The sequence below is a fragment of the Geotrypetes seraphini genome, chromosome 4 (assembly GCF_902459505.1).
Source record: "Geotrypetes seraphini chromosome 4, aGeoSer1.1, whole genome shotgun sequence".
Taxonomy (NCBI): Eukaryota; Metazoa; Chordata; class Amphibia; order Gymnophiona; family Dermophiidae; genus Geotrypetes; species Geotrypetes seraphini.
This window is the reverse complement of record NC_047087.1, coordinates 167,710,838-167,727,999: the sequence shown is the minus strand read 5'-3', so window position 1 is coordinate 167,727,999 and position 17,162 is coordinate 167,710,838. Positions and strand designations below refer to the sequence as shown.

The window sequence follows — 17,162 nt, the reverse complement described above, 5'->3', positions numbered from 1 at the left end:
CAGGGGAAGCCCGAACAGCTGAGAGGCAGGGGAAAACCTCCTCCCACTCAGCTGTTCCGGGCAGGAAAACTTTTTTTCTCTCTGTTCACAGAAGAAAATCCTGGAGAAGGACCGAGATTGTCTGGCAAAGTTACACGAGAAAATGGAGTAGATTCTGCGCCGTTCACGGAGGAGGGTGTTTATGAGCAACTTGAAAAACTGAAGGTGGACAAAGCGATGGGACCAGACGGGATCCATCCTAGGATACTAAGGGAGCTCAGAGAGGTTCTGGCGAGTCCTATTAAAGACTTGTTCAACAAATCTCTGGAGATGGGAGTGATTCCTGGGGATTGGAGGAGAGCGGATGTGGTCCCTATTCATAAAAGTGGTCACAGGGATGAAGCAGGAAACTACAGGCCGGTGAGCCTCACTTCAGTTGTTGGAAAAATAATGGAAGTGTTGCTGAAAGAAAGGATAGTGTATTTCCTTGAATCTAATGGGTTACAGGATCCGAGGCAACATGGCTTTACAAAAGGTAAATCGTGCCAAACGAACCTGATTGAATTTTTTGATTGGGTGACCAGAGAGCTGGATCGAGGACATATGCTAGATGTAATTTACTTGGATTTCAGCAAAGCCTTTGATACAGTTCCTCATAGGAGGCTGTTGAACAAACTTGAAGGGCTAAAGTTAGGACCCAAAGTGGTGAACTGGGTCAGAAACTGGCTGTCGGACAGACGCCAGAGGGTGGTGGTTAATGGAAGTCGCTCGAAGGAAGGAAAGGTGACTAGTGGAGTCCCTCAGGGTTCGGTGCTGGGGCCAATCCTGTTCAATATGTATGTAAGTGACATTGCTGAAGGGTTAGAAGGAAAAGTGTGCCTTTTTGCAGATGATACCAAGATTTGTAACAGAGTAGACACCGAAGAGGGAGTGGAGAATATGAAAAAGGATCTGCAAAAGTTAGAGGAATGGTCTAATGCCTGGCAACTAAAATTCAATGCAAAGAAATGCAGAGTAATGCATTTGGGGATTAATAATAGGAAGGAACCGTATATGCTGGGAGGAGAGAAGCTGATATGCACGGACGGGGAGAGGGACCTTGGGGTGATAGTGTCCGAAGATCTAAAGGCGAAAAAACTGTGACAAGGCAGTGGCTGCTGCCAGAAGGATTCTGGGCTGTATAAAGAGAGGCGTAGTCAGTAGAAGGAAGAAGGTGTTGATGCCCCTGTACAGGTCATTGGTGAGGCCCCACTTGGAGTATTGTGTTCAGTTTTGGAGACCGTATCTGGCGAAAGACGTAAGAAGACTTGAGGCGGTCCAGAGGAGGGCGACGAAAATGATAGGAGGCTTGCGCCAGAAGACGTATGAGGAGAGACTGGAAGCCCTGAATATGTATACCCTAGAGGAAAGGAGAGACAGGGGAGATATGATTCAGACGTTCAAATACTTAAAGGGTATTAATGTAGAACAAAATCTTTTCCAGAGAAAGGAAAATGGTAAAACCAGAGGACATAATTTGAGGTTGAGGGGTGGTAGATTCAGGGGCAATGTTAGGAAATTCTACTTTACGGAGAGGGTGGTGGATGCCTGGAATGCGCTCCCGAGAGAGGTGGTGGAGAGTAAAACTGTGACTGAGTTCAAAGAAGCGTGGGATGAACACAGAAGATTTAGAATCAGAAAATAATATTAAATATTGAACTAGGCCAGTTACTGGGCAGACTTGTACGGTCTGTGTCTGTGTATGGTGGAGGATGGGCAGGGGAGGGCTTCAATGGCTGGGAGGGTGTAGATGGGCTGGAGTAAGTCTTAACAGAGATTTCGGCAGTTGGAACCCAAGCATAGTACCGGGTAAAGCTTTGGATTCTCGCCCAAAAATAGCTAAGAAGAAAAAAATAAAAATAAAAAATAAAATAAAATAAAATAAAATAAAATAAAAAATTTAAATTGAATCAGGTTAGGCAGACTGGATGGACCATTCGGGTCTTTATCTGCCGTCATCTACTATGTTACTATGTCTCCTTTTTTTAATGGACACAGATGCTGTTTGTGTTACACATACATACAATATATGTTCTATTTAAAGAAAAAGAAAAAAATCACCCTCCCTGACGAACTGGCACCACAAACCAACCCCCACTCCTGCAGCAGCGAAAACGACAGGAGGAAAGCCTACTTCCTCCTACTATGGTGTCTCCCCTTAGGCCCCTCCCTGTGTATCACATGGGATATAGATGGAGGAGCCCAAGGTCCAGATTGGCTCAGACGCCTAAGGCCTTAAGTGTCTGAGCCAAATCTGGCTTTGAGCCCCTCCCCATAAATCACATGGTGCACCGAAGAGGGAAGGCCTTCCATTTAGGACTAGCAAACCTTGAAGGAGGAGGGACTGTGCTTCCCTCCTCCTTCCAATGGACAAAGGTACTGGGAGGGAGGTAGACATTCTGGGGAGCATCTAGTGGCAAGAGGGAGTGAGCACCCCTCCTGCCTTTTATTTTTTGGGGGGAGGGTAGGGGGATGGTTTGGGGGGGAGGTCTCTATTGGCAGGAGGAAGTGGGTATTCATCCTGTCGTTTCTGCTACCGTGGGAAGGGGGGGAGTCGGTTCGTGGTGCCGGTTCATCAGGGAGGGCTGTCATTGGCGAGGGTGAGGGGGTGGTACTATCTTTCTAATGGGGTAGATATTGTGCATGTGTAACATGCACAGAATCTGTGGCCATTAAAAAAAGGGGGCTAAACAGGTAAGTGACTGGTCTTGACCAGTTGCTTTTATTGGATTGCTAAAAATGATCACTTTTTTTAGTGCATCGGGAAGCCATGTTAGAACATCAATCACTCTACTAGTTTACATGATATTTTAATGTTAATGACCTTATATGCATGGTCAGATCAGGGAATGAGCGATTGTACAGAAAACCATGAAGTGAGACGTTTTATGAATTGGGTCGGCAAATGTAATAGTCACTAAAGCTGTCAAAACAGGTTTAGCGATGATCGTTGGATTCTCCCTCAATATATAGTTGCTGGAACAAGCTTAAAGCAGTTAATGTAGCTAGGTTTAAAAATGATTTGAACAAATTCCTAGCGGAAAAAAAAAATCAATAAGCCATTATTAAATTAGACCTTGGGAAAGTCATTGCTTGTCTTTGAAATTAAGCAGTAAGGAACTTGTGGTGTGGACTGTCCACTTTTAGAAACAGGATAGTGGACTAGATGGACCCTTGGTCTGACCCAGTACTGACATTCCCGTGTTTATACAGTTGTTCTGACATAACATGACATAATTCTACTTACCTAAATCACTTTTTCTTGCTATCACTGTGTCGCAGTGAGGACAATGAAACTTTGCCACGTTCTCTGTGTGTTTCTGCAGAATGTGCATCTTCATTGTCCCACTCTGGGTAAACCGAGCATGGCAGATATAACATTCATATGGTTTTTCACCTGGAAATGCAAGTGACAGATCATCATTACTCTAGCTCAGGGGTGTCAAAGTTGGTTCTTGAGGGCCGTAATCCAGTCCGGTTTTCAGGATTTCCACAATGAATATGCAAGAGATCTATCCGCATGCACTGCTTTCATTGTATGCTAATAGATCTCATACATATTCATTGGGGAAATCCTGAAAACCGGACTCGATTGTGGCCCTCGCGGACTGACTTTGACACCTGTGCTCTAGCTACTGGAAGATGCAAATACTTTATATACAAAGCTCTAAATTATAATGATCCTCATGAAAATTAGATTTGTGTAGATTTTGATATCTGGACCTACACAAAAATAATCGAAAAAAATGGTATATTCTAAAGTTAAAGATCACATAGCTTAACTTATGGAGGAAATATAAAACTCACAGAGGAAACATAATGGCTGGGCCAAAAGTAGGTATACAGTATTTATTCATTATTTGATTTTATTTCACAGGTGTCACAAATAACATTCGTGTGATTTTTACATGATTATCGTTCAGTAGTGTACTTATATTCAATACCTATACTTCAGATCTCCAAGGGAAGAAACGTTGCACCTTCTTGTTTTTCACCAAGGCCATGAGATGAAGTGGGGCCGCCCCCAGCGCTGCAATTTGGAGGACAGTGCCCACTCACCTAGAGAGCTGCACGGGAACGGGGATGACGGGAATCCCGTGGGGATCCCGCGGGTTCCCCCTTTGGGTCACGGGGATCCCGTGGGGACGCCCCCTAGGGTCGCGGGGATCCCGTGGGGACGCCTCCGAGGGTCGCGGGGTTCCTGCGGGGTTGGATCGCAGTGCACTCGAGCCGCGAGGGTAGTCTCCTTCTCCTTACCTGCCCTGTCGCAGCACACAGCCGAACGGAAATCTTCCCGATGTCAGCGCTGACGTCGGAGGGAGGGCTTAAGCAAAGCCCTCCCTTCCTCCGACGTCAGCACTGACATCAGGAAGACTTCCGGTCGGCTGTGTGCGGCAGGGCAGGTAGGGAGAAGGCAATGGTGTACGAAAGAGGGGGGAGGGGGCGGTCCGCCCCGGAGAATGTGCACAGCCGGTCAGGTCCCCCGATCGACCGACAACAGGCCCGGCCGACAAATCTCCCTGCCCTGTAGCCGCGAATCTAAATTACCTCTTACAGCAGCTTCACTACTCCAGCTGCTGTAAGAAGGTAATTTAGATTCGTGGCTACAGGACAGGGAGATTTGTCCGACCGGGCCTGTTCTGTTGTTAGTCGGGTGCAAAAGCGCCACAAAGGTGGAGGCAGGGAGGGAGGAAAGGTGGAGTGGAGAAGAAAAGACGCTTAAGGGGGGAGAAGGCCGCTGAAAGCACTGGGGAAGACAAAGGGGTGGAAAAGAACGCTGAAAGGACATGGGGTAAACGGGAGGAGGGGGGGGAGGTTGGACCCTGAAAGCACTGGGGAAGACAAAGGGGTGGAGAATGCCACTGAAAGGACATGGGGAAGACAGAGGGGGGAGAAGGACGCTGAAAGGACATGGGGAAGACAGAGGGGGGAGAAGGACGCTGAAAGGACATGGGGAAGGCAGAGGGGGGAGAAGGATGCTGCCTGACAGGACATGAGGAAGATGGTGGGGGAGAAGGACACTGAAAGGAAATGGGGAAGAGGGAATGGGAAGAAGACGCTGGCAGGGAAGAAGACAGAGGTGCCAGACTATGGGGGGAGCGGAGGGAAAAAGATGGATGCCAGACCAATTTGGGAGGGGGGAGAAAGGGAGAGGCACAGTAACAGAGCAAATGGAAGACACAGAGAGAAGAGAGGCAGTGGATGGAAGGAATTGAATGAGAACATGAAGAAAGCAGAAACCAGGCAATAAAGGTAGGAAAAAAATTATTTTATTTTTTTTTGCTTAAGGATAAAGTAGTATATTAGTTGTGTTGATAAAAATTTATAAACATTAGAGGCTCTGGTAGAAACCCGTTTACAAAGTATGTATTCTTCCCAATTAATATTTCCAAATTAATAAAGTCTTTATGCTTATTTTTAAATGGGTTTCTACCAGAGCCTTTAATTCAGTAGCATAATTAAATGAAATAACTATTTCTGTAGTTTATAGGGACGGGCGGGGACGTAGGGGATTCCTCGCGGGGACGTAGGGGATTCCTCGCGGGAACGGGCGGGGACTTAGGGGATTCCTCGCGGGGACGGGTGGGGACGGAGGGGATTCCTCGCGGGGACGGGTGGGACTTTGGCGGGGACGGGTGGGGACGGGTGGGATTTCTGTCCCCGCGCAACTCTCTACACTCACCCGGATCCAAAAGACTATCTGCTGAGGGAGACGGCTTGAATACTGTTGAACCCTGCCACATGCACCTCTATCACCGCTTGGAGGGGACAGTCTGCCCATAGCAAAAGGAGGCGGGCTGTCCGAGCCAGAAAATTGTTCGAGGTACCTCCCTGGCGATTGACAGAGACTACTGGCATTGAAGTTGCGGAGAAAACCCTGACCGCTTGACCTTCTAGAGTATACTGCAAGTGCACTAGAGGCAGCTGAATGGCTTTCAGCTCCAACTGGTAGAGCGACCATCTCACTGAAGTACGACCAACACCCCTGGATGGGACGAGTGTAGTGGGCTCCCCAGACCTGAAGGTTGGCAGCCCTCATCACTATGAACCGGTAGGAAATCTGCAGCGGAACGCTCTTGCAGAGCGAGTATGGAAGATGCCACCAAGCCATGCTGGCCTGAGCCTCCGAAGCCAAGGGAAGATTGATTTGTTAAGCAACCCTGTGCAGAGCCCAGCAAGAGAGCAAGGCATGGAGGAAAGGACGCTAGTGTAGCCACACCCAAGGAACCACAGCAAATATGACCGCTACAGTCCCTAGGACCTGAAGACAGTGCCACATGGATAGAGCGGGCTGCTGCAAGAAGGAATAAACCAGGAGAATACAGCCCCTGTTTGCTTGTCTATGGAAGAGAGACACAGCCCACCGCCATATCGAACAGAAAAGCTAGACATTTTATAGACTGCATGGGCGCCAGCCTGTTCTTCCTGGAGATCACATTCCAACCAAGGACCTCCAGAACGTGAACCCCAAATTCACTGTTTGTTGACCCTCAGCCAACGAGGGAGTCCTGATGAGACTGACGTCCAGGTAAGGGAGTATGAGCAGATTCAAACTGGATTGAGTCTCTTTTTGTTTGATTTTTTTTTTTTTTTTACATGAAAATGCAAGCCTGTGTGGCTGACTGGAATTCTGTGATGAACTCCACTGGGCCACTGCCACCGTGACAGATCACACCATTTGCATGCGAAAGCGTGGAAACATGAGAGCAGCACGTACGTGCTGGAAAGCCAGAACAGGCCTCCAACCATTGAGCCATTCTGTGACCCGAGGAAGCATAAAAAACACTTGCCTGAGCCCAAAAAGGCAAGCGGCCCCATCCCTAGGGCATGAACATCCAGCAAGCATGGTACAGCGGCTTGCACCTGGCACACTTTGGCCAGTGACCTGCTGGAGAAGCCACAAACCAATCCGGCAGATGCCAGGCAAAGTCCACTTATATCTTGAACGAATAATGTCCAGAACCCACCAGTCGCAACTGAGCAGAAAAACAAAGTCTGCCCACATCAGCAGAGAGGGACTCCTTGGCTTGGCGCCATTAAGCCACTGTGCACTTAACAGAAGGCAGATGGTTGGGTTCACCTATAGCCAGAGTACCGCTGCCAGGATCACTGGAAAATCTCTGAGACTTGTTAGTCACATACAGGCGAGATTGCCTAGAGCCACAAAAAAGAGAACGCCCAGAACCGCAAGAGTATCTGGTTCTGTCAGCAAGCTGTAACTGAGGGCGACTGACCTCCACAAAATCAGAAGGTTGTCAAAGCCCTTGCCAAACAATAACTACCCTTTAAAGGGAAGGCCAGCAACAGTAGACTTGGAAAATAAATCATCAGCTCCATGTACAATCCAGAGTATCATGCGAGCAAGAATCGAGTATACCAGCACCTAAGACAGTAAACGCATGAAAACAGAGAAGCACCACCAGCCAAAAGAAGTGGAGTAAGAGGCTCAACCTTCTCAGTCTTCAGAGAGTGCAGCCAAGACAAACAGGTGCAAGTAACAAGAACACCACCGAAGTAGCATGAAAGCCTAAAGGAGCTGCATAAAAAGCCTCTGGAGAACATCCACCCGGTGGTCCTGTATATCCTGAAGCACCATGCACGGAAGGAGGTGCATGCAATCACTTGTGCAACCAAAGAATGCAGCCTAGGCTGACCCAGCATCTGCAGGCACTCCTGTGCCAGCAGATAAAAGTGAATCATGGTTCATGCTCACTTAAGAACTACATGCAGAGACAAACAGCTGTGAGAGAAAAATGCTCATATCAGAGCACCAGGGAAAAAGCAGAAGCACTCTACAAAGCTAGGAGGAAAAAGATGACAGAGCCAGCTGAGAGACTAAATTCAACTTCTGCTGAGACTCAGAAGGAAGAACCAGCAAAGCCGCTCCTGAGCACGCTGAAGAACCAGAATATAAACCCCAATCTCCCTTGCCTGGAAGCGCTGTGCTGAAAATAAAGGACCAACGAAACCAAAGGACCACTCAGATCTGGAGCAGGCAGCACTGGAACAGTGGCAGACTAAAAGAAATACATGCTCATAAAGGCAACGCCGCATAGAGACAGAACACAGGCAGAGAGGGATTGCGCAGAAAATAACAGTTGCAGTGAAATTCATCCCACAGAAATGCTATGAAGTCTGTGAAGGCCTCCGGATGACTGAAAAAATGTGTTTGAGGCTGAGGAGGGTCCGCAGCTCTGTGCATGTAACCATGAGCTGCGTCGAGCCCTGAAAACAAAATAGGCCTACCCACCGGGCGTATAGCCACCTGCGGAATTAGGGGAGAGGCTAAGCTTTGCGCTGCCACCACTCCCAGCTGCGCCATGTGAGATGTGGCGCAAAATGCTCCAAACAGGCCCAAATTGCACAATTCTGGCATGAATTCACATTAAGAGTGCCCAAGGACTCCATCCCAATTGGTTTTGAAGCAAAAACTGCAGTTTTGGAGAATAAGGAAGCTTTTTTTAAAAAAAAGAGATTGCTAAAAATTCAAGATGGCTGCCACTAAGATATTTGCGCCAGAATCACAATTTTTTCCACATAAGGCAAACTTTAAAAACGGCGATTTTAGGATTTTTGAGGTGGGGGAACATGCAGAAATCCTCAAAACATGATTTCCAAACCTCTCCTGATTCCCCTCACAGGCTGTGACAGCCTTTTTACTCATTGTGACCTGAGAACACAGCTCCTGTGCTGGAAAATTGCTTCAGCCTGCCTCAGCTAACAGTAACTGGATCAGTGCCTCATGCTGGGAATGTCTCTTTGAAGGTGATCTTCGAGCTGCTAGTCAGACCCCTTGCATGAGTGCGCTTCCACCCCTGTGTGCTCAGGGATGGGCAGAGGTGAGAAGATGCAGCTGGCAATCTGCAAGACACCACCAGCGATTGAACCGAAATTCAGCAGAAGCAGAAAAATGAGGACCGCCTCACTCTCCTGAGAAGCAGATGCAGGCTGGCTGCCACGTACCATAAGGGATTGGCTGACAGCTGCAGACTGAAGTCTGTGTGATCTCAATGCAGGCAGAGCTGAAGAATCACTTCAAGCACTAAAAATCTCAAAAAGGGGACGAAAATACATTAAATAAAATAATAACATGGTGAGAACAGAACAAACACACTCCTGCAGGCACTTGTGCAGAAGGAAAAAACTGTAGGTGGAGCTAATGAGCCCAGTGAAGTACAGGAAAAGAGAAAATCCAGAAAGGATTACTTCTGCACAGGTATAACCCAGCTGTCTAGAATGTCTCACCTACTGAAATAGAAATATGCCTACCTGAAATCCAGAGAGGTAAAGAACTCTTCCAGCCTCACTAACGCCACTACGGATCTCAGGATCTCTGTGCAGAAATGATGTCCCTTGAAGCCCCTATTGACACACTTGAGGTTGACAAAAGGAGCCTCCCCCTTTTGAAGACTACAAAGTCTGAGCAAAGAACCGCCAGTACTGCCCTTAAGCAAATGCAACTCCAACTGGTAGAATTTTGTTGGGTGTCTTGCAGGAGAAATCCAAGATAGAATCTGTAAGACAAGCAAACTCTAACCTGTACTCCTCTCTAATCACATCTAAGACTCATTGGTTCAAAGTGAGGAAGTTGGAAAGACATTCTTCGACAAAGGGGTTTGAGGAATAGGCCTACAAAAAGTCATTGGTCAGGACAGGTGGTTAAAGCTGCTCTGGTGTTGAAGGACAAAGCTTTTCTATCACTGTAAAATTACTGCTTCTGAGGAAAATGGGATCTCTGGAAAGAACCCAACTAGTGTACAGAATGGTGTTCTAGATTTATCCTTGGGCAAACACTGCCCCTTAGATTCCCCCAGATCCTTAATCTTCTCCAAATCCTCACCTAACAGCAGCTTCTCACAGACAGAAATCAAACCAGCCTGACCTTAGAAGCCGCATCCACAGAACAATGATGGAGCCAGAGCCTGGCAGTTATAGCCAAGAAGCTTCAAAACATATAGCCTCAATTAGAATTAATATATATTCTTTTATGACCTCAGCAGTACAAACTGTGAGAAAGTTTTCATTCACAGTATAATTTGCACTAAAGTCTTCATCGGTCAGAGTTTTCTATCAAATCTTATTTATTTAATTTATTCATTTTTATTTATTTTTCAAAATAAGTTAAGAAAAAATACTCATCTCTTTATCAGAGCATAGCAGGGGTTCTTCACCGACATAGGCTATGTTTCGCCACATAAGGCTTTATCAATGTAATCCCCTTTGTTATGCCGATTCCACACGTACTGCCAACTATAACGATGGCAGTACGTGTGGAATCGGCATAACAAAGGGGATTACCTTGATAAAGCCTTATGTGGCGAAACATAGCCTATGTCGGTGAAGAACCCCTGCTATGCTCTGATAAAGAGATGAGTATTTTTTCTTAACTTATTTTGAAAAATAAATAAAAATGAATAAATTAAATAAATAAGATATGATAGAAAACTCTGACCGATGAAGACTTTAGTGCAAATTATACTGTGAATGAAAACTTTCTCACAGTTTGTACTGCTGAGGTCATAAAAGAATATATATTAATTCTAATTGAGGCTATATGTTTTGAAGCTTTTTGGATTTTTGGCCTTATAAAGATACATATTATTGCCTTATATACTTGTTTAGTTATAGCCAAGGACATTTCCTTAGCTGATGCCCAAAGGAGATCATAAAACAAATCTGCACATAGCCTAATTCTGTCTCCAAGGAAAGCATGGATTGAACAAGTTCCTCAACTGAGGAGGCCGCCTGCTCCTATAAGAAGCACAGTGTTCTCCCCAGGGCCTTACAGCCGGGCGCTGCGCCCGGCTGATTTAGATGACTGCCCAGCTAATCCTGCTGCTGCTGCCGCCGATGCTCCTTCCTGGGCTGACTCGCCGCTGAAAATTTTTTTTGACACCTGCCTTTTTTTTTTTTTTTTTGCCAGCATGCTTTTACTTGCTTCGGGCCTTCCTGTTGCCGGGTCCTGCCTAATTTCTGTTTCTGTGAAGGCAGGACCCGGCAGTGAGGAAGGCCCGAAGCAAGTAAAAGCAGTAAGTTGTAAGCTTCCTTCCGGGGCTCTGTGTGCATGCCGGCTTCCCTTCCCCCCACAGGATGCAACTTCCGGTTTCGGAGAGAAGGGAAGCCAGCACGCACACAGAGCCCCGGAGGGAAGCTTACAACTTACTGCTTTTACTTGCTCCGGGCCTTCCTCGCTGCCGGGTTCTGCCTTCACGGAAACAGAAAGCAGGCAGGACCCGGCGAAGAGGAAGGCCCGAAGCAAGTAAAAGCAGCAAGTTGTAAGCTTCCCTCCATCGCTGATCTATGAAAGATAGGTCAGCGATGGAGGGAAGCTTACAACTTGCCTAGCGACTACCGGGTTTGTGAGCTGGGAAGGATGGGAAGAGAAATGCTGTTGCTGCATCGAATAGGGGAGGTGAGGGGGAAGAAAAATATTCTGCTGCTGCACCCATTTTGGGGGGGAAGGGAAGAGAAATGTTGCTGCTGACCCAATTTTTTTTTGGGGGGGAGGGGGAAGAGAAAAGCTGGTGCACCCAATTGAGGGGGGAGAGAAAAGCTGCTGCTGCACCCAATTGGGGAGGGGAAGAAAAGTGCAGCAGCAGCACCCAATTGGGGAGGGGGAGGGGAAGAGAAGTGCTGCAGCAGCACCCAATTGGGGAGGGGGATGAGAAGTGCTGCTGCAGCAGCACCTAATTGGGGAGAGAGAGGGGAGAAGGAAGATTAGGGAAGGGAGAGGAGAGGCAAGAGATGCCAAGACCATGGGAGGGAGGGAAAGGAAAGGAGCTACCAGACCATGGGGGGGGGGAGGGGAGAGATGTCAGCGCATATGGGGGAGGAGGGAGATGCTAGGGCATGTGGAAGAGAAGGGAAGGAGATAGAGATGCCAGACCATGGGGTGGAGTGGGAAGAAAGGAAGGAAAGGAGAAGAGAGAGATGCCAGAGCATAGGGGAGGGGTGAAACTGAAATGAATCATGTACAAAGGAGAGAAAGGGCACAGGATATACAGTTTATTGAAGGGACATAGAAAGAGGGAAGATGCCATATAGAACAGAAAAAGGGCGGACACTGGATGGAAAGGGCAGAGAGGGTGGACAGAGAATGCAAGGGGCAGAGAGAGGGTGGACAGTAGATGGAAGGGGTAGAGAGAGAGAGGGCAAAGAAAGGATAGATGTTGCATGGAAGGGAGCGAGGATAAACACTGAAGAGAAGATAATTAAAGCAGAAACAACAAAAGGTAGAAAAAAAATTTTTTTGTTGCTTTACGTAGAATCAAGTAGTATTGTAACTGTATTAATTAAAGTTTATAAATAGGAAATTGAAATAAGGCAGTTTTTTTGGGACTAAACTCCTTTCCTCAGGTCAGGACAGGATACCATAACAGCAAGGGTGCCCAAATGGTCGATCGCGATCAACCAGTAGATCACAAAGGCAATGTGAGTCGATTGCTTTGCCTTTGCAATCTTTTTCTTCCTGCCTCCCCGAGCCAGGCCAGGCGCCAGACTCACAAGACTTCACCTCTGACGTCAATTATGACGTCAGTGAGGTAGTTCTGGGCCAGCCAATCGCTGCCTGGCTGGCCTGGAACTTCCTCTCCGACGTTAGAATTGACGTCAGAGGTAAAGTCTTGCGAGTCCGGCGCTTGTACATGCCTGGCCTAGCTCAGGGAAGCAGCAGGGAGAAATCGGCGTGGTGGCTTAGGGGGTAGGGAAAGAATGGGGGAAGTGGATAAATCGGCGTGATGGCTTGGGGGGGGACAGGGGGAGAGAGAAAGAAAGGCAGAAATAAAGAGGGGGCAGGGGGAGAGAGAAACAGGCAGTCAGGGGGGAGAGAGAAAGAGAGACAGAAAGAAAAGGGAAGTGGCAGAAATAAATAAATATTGGATTTACAGTCAGAAGAAGGAAGTGCAACCAGAGACTCATGAAATCACCAGACAAAAAGGTAGGAAAAATGATTTTATTTTCAATTTAGTGATCAAAATGTGTCCATTTTGAGAATCTATATCTGCTGTCTATATTTTGCACTATGGCCCACTTATACTAAACCGCAATAGCGGTTTAGTAAAAAGGGAGGGGGTATATTTGTTTATTTTTGTACAGTTGTTCCTGAGGTGACATTGCATAAAGTCATCTGCCTTGACCTCTTTGAAAACTCGCGAAATATAAATGATAATTAACATTTTCTCTGCGTACAGTGTGCTTTGTGTTTTTTAAAATTTTATTGTTGGTAGATCATTTTGACTTGGTTATTTTAAAAGTAGCTCGCAAGCCCAAAAAGTGTGAGCACTCCTGCTGTAGAGCCATTCTTGTATGACTGGATGAGCTATATTTATCTTTTTTTTTTAGTTGTTTAAATTCATGCAGAAATAAATGGCTAAATTGAACCTAATGACTTCATTAACGCCTTTCCCTTTTTTAAACCTCTATACCAGGGGTCTCAAAGTCCCTCCTTGAGGGCTGCAATCCAGTCGGGTTTTCAGGATTTCCCCAATGAATATGCATGAGATCTATGTGCATGCACTGCTTTCAATGCATATTCATTGGGGAAATCCTGAAAACCCAACTGGATTGCGGCCCTCAAGGAGGGACTTTGAGATCCCTGCTCTATACCATTTGAAAGAGGGCAAATATCTAATTATTCCCTTCTAGCATTGGATGCTTCTTAAATTAAGTAAAAATATTCTGGCACAAGTGTCAAACCTTAAAAAAGGAAGTCATATTGAGCATTGAAAAATAATAATAATTAACTAATAAAAATAGTACACATTTAGGGCTTCTTTTACTAAGTTGCGAAAATAGTTTTAGCGTGTGCTTAGCGCACACAGAATTACCACACGCGCTAGACGCTAATGTCAGCATTGAGCTGGCGTTAGTTTTCCCGTGTAGCGCAGGAGTTTGCGCGTGCTAAAAATGTTAGCGCACCTTAGTAAAAGAGGGGGTTAATTTTCCCCACCACCAAATTTTCCCATCGCGCCCCACCTGGCTACTTTTTCATGCCACCCGGCTGGAAAAAATGTCTGGGGAGAACACTGAAGCAGGTATGGGACACATAGGAGCAATAAACTGTGGCCTGCAGACACAAGGTCACTACTTCAAAAGACAACTTAAGCAATGGCTCCAGCTTGTAGACTGGAATGTCCTTAAGAATTATACCCCCTTCTAGTGGGAGTAGGGTCTTATTGATCACTACCATGACCAGGGAATCCATCTTAGGCAGCCTCAAGAACTCCAATTCCTCAGATGGGACAAGATAGAAGACACAGAGCTCAGACCACTTGCTGCCCAGGTTTGGGGGTGTCCCACTGCACTGAAATCAGGACCCACATGGCCATGGAAAGCCTTAAGTTGGAATTTCATGACTGACAATATCAGATGTGAAGTGGCCTTAGAGCCGAGAGGCTCTAAAGACTCAACATTAAGTACCTTCAAACACTTAGTAATTAGGGAGGGAAGCTCCTCCTTACAAAAATGCCTGGCAGCAATATGGTCATCACCTTTCACAGAAGCCATTTCTCCTTCCTTTCTAGGGCAAGACAATCCCTGAGAGAAGTCCATCTAAATCATGCTCCGAGGATAGGAAGACCTCATGTATCTCCCTCTGTCCTTGCCATAGACTGAACCCCCAAAATTGGCTCTTAGGTGGGGGGTGCTGCAGGGAGCTGAGATTACAGGAGGGTCATTGCATGTCAAGTGGACCAATACTAAAAAACGCCCACGCTCGACCCCCTTGAAATCCAACCAAATTTTACACGGGTATTGTCTAGGGTCTCAAATGAAACTCTGCAAAATTTTTGGGATCTGTCTCAATTTGGTCAGGAGTTAGGGGTGGTTGAACAAAAGCAATTGATCAACTCCCATGCCTCATGTGACCTAAAACGCCAACTTTGCTTAAGCACTGTGGCAGAAGGAAACTACCTAGGAGTCTGAAATTTTGCAGTTTGGTACAACACCTTGGGGCAAGTTTCTGTGCCAAGTTTGAAATCTTTTGCGAACGTGCTTCCATTTCTACAGGTCAGCAAAGTAGCAAAAAAAGTCACGAATGAAAATTTTTGGCACAGTTTGGCTCTATACTGCTGCTGGTAGGTAAGTCAGCTAAGGGTACAACTTTACCAGCAGACATGTACAATGAGGTACTTCCAAGATTTGCAATATGAGCTTTTACAGTCAAATGAAGCTGAAGATATGACCATCCAAAAATTATGGCTTTATGCATTTATGCAAATTTTCACTGGTTTTCAGATTCAAATACAGTGGTACCTCGGTTTACGAGTGTACCGGTTTGCAAGTGTTTTACAAGACGAGCAAAACATTCGCAAAATTGGCGCCTCAGAAACCGAGTATGCCTCGATTTATGATCAGCGCCCCCCACGATCCAGCACCCCCCCTCACGTCGCACTACCCCGCTGCCGCGATCTGGCATTCTCCAGCACCCACCCGAACACATTGCTTACCCCCATCTGGCACTGGCACTGGTACCAACGCACAGAACATGCCGGAAGATCTGCCGTCTTCTTTTTGCTGGGCCTTGAGCATATGCGAGAATCTCGGAGAGAGCGGGAACTCGAAGGCATTGAGCAAGCGCAGATGCTCAAGGCCCAGCAAAAAAAAAGACGGCAGATCTTCGGGCACTGGCATGTCCTGTGCGTTGGTGCCGGTGCCAGATAGGGATAAGCAATGTGTTTGGGTGGGTGCTGGGGGATGCTAGATCGCGGTGGGGGGAGGCCGGATCATTTGGGGAGGCCTTCGTGAGCAGGGGGAGCAATGCCGGTTCTCAGGGGGGTAGAGCAGCACCGCTGGCCTTGGGGGGTGGGTTGGGAACGTATCAAACGAGTTTCCCTTAGTTCCTATGGGGAAACTCGCTTTGATATACGAGTACTTTGGTTTACGAGCATGCTTCTGGAACAAATTATGCTCGTAAACCAAGGTTCCACTGTATCTCTAATGTGTAGTTTGTTTTTTTTGGGATATCATTTGAAAGAGCATGTTTTTTGCTACAGAAGCTATCCTGTTTCATCTTGGACCTAGTTTTTCTTTGATGAGAATTAAAGAAAAGCAATTCTTGCTTGTGAAAACATGTTATGTTGAAGGATCATTGGCACTTCATTGTGAATGTGCGGTGGAACTATATTGATCTGAAAACTCATAAACAAGCTTTGCCAGCCACGAGTACTAGTCTCGTACTATGCTCAGCGTTTGACAAACTTACTGTGCACTTTTGCAAGACGACAGTCAAAACATGCATTGGCTTGCACAAACTACTTACTGCAACAAGCCCAAACACATAATCATGTGATTCACAAGAATGTACGCATAGCTGTAGTAGTATGTCTGATACATGCAGCTTTTCTGAACATGTTCTGACTTGCAACTATCACAGCACAGTGTCTGAATGAACAAGTCTGGCTTTACGGTTCATCATGACCTTATAACACTATATGACTTCATTATTTGACAAAACTTGCCTTTGGCGTGTTGCTTTCCCTCTATTCTTTCTGTGCAGCATCTGGTTATTTCCCTAGTTAACTAGGCTATGCCTGTGTGGATTTTGGAAACTTACTCTGCACTTGCTGACATGTACATCTTGCTTTGCTCTATTTTCATTGTGTTCTCACACTCATATTTTTCACCTTACTTTTATTCTGTATTTTTAGGTGACTTATCTTATGGAAACTAATAATAAGCTAGAGCCCTGCAGTATTAGAATATATGATAGTTCTGAGTGCCAGAAACCATCTACCTTCTATTCTGGAGAAATCTGCTTGAAGCTTATTTCCGATTTCTCTTTGCCTGACTAGAATTAATTAAAAGACGCTCTGGACTTTCTATTTTGTCAGTGGAATCTAATATCTATCTGTTTAAGTTTTTTTATTGAATTTTTTTTTCCATTTAACAACAAGTGTCTTAAATTTTCATACAATTATCTTAACAATACACTTGATATTTTTATAATATATTTTATATATAACATTTCTTGTCTTATTTTTCTTATGGTTTTATATATCATATAATTGTAATTATTTTTCTTATAAAGTTATACAATATATATATTGTAATGATTTTATCAATTATTATTTAAATATGAACCTTTTCCCCCTCCCTTTATTACGTTATTTTCATGTAAGAATATCATCTATTATAATATTTTATTT

At 45.8% G+C, this 17,162-nt stretch overlaps 1 protein-coding gene across 4 annotated transcripts in view; it reads right to left on the bottom strand.

Annotated features, from left to right (window-relative positions):
• CTCF (CCCTC-binding factor) overlaps nt 1–17,162 on the bottom strand; it is a 336,042-nt gene that overhangs the window by 174,650 nt on the left and 144,230 nt on the right. For all 4 annotated transcript variants that reach the window (XM_033940988.1, XM_033940989.1, XM_033940990.1 and 1 more), the window contains exon 6: nt 3,266–3,415. In XM_033940988.1, coding sequence (XP_033796879.1) covers nt 3,266–3,415 — 150 coding nt within the window. The remainder of the gene's footprint in view (nt 1–3,265; nt 3,416–17,162) is intronic.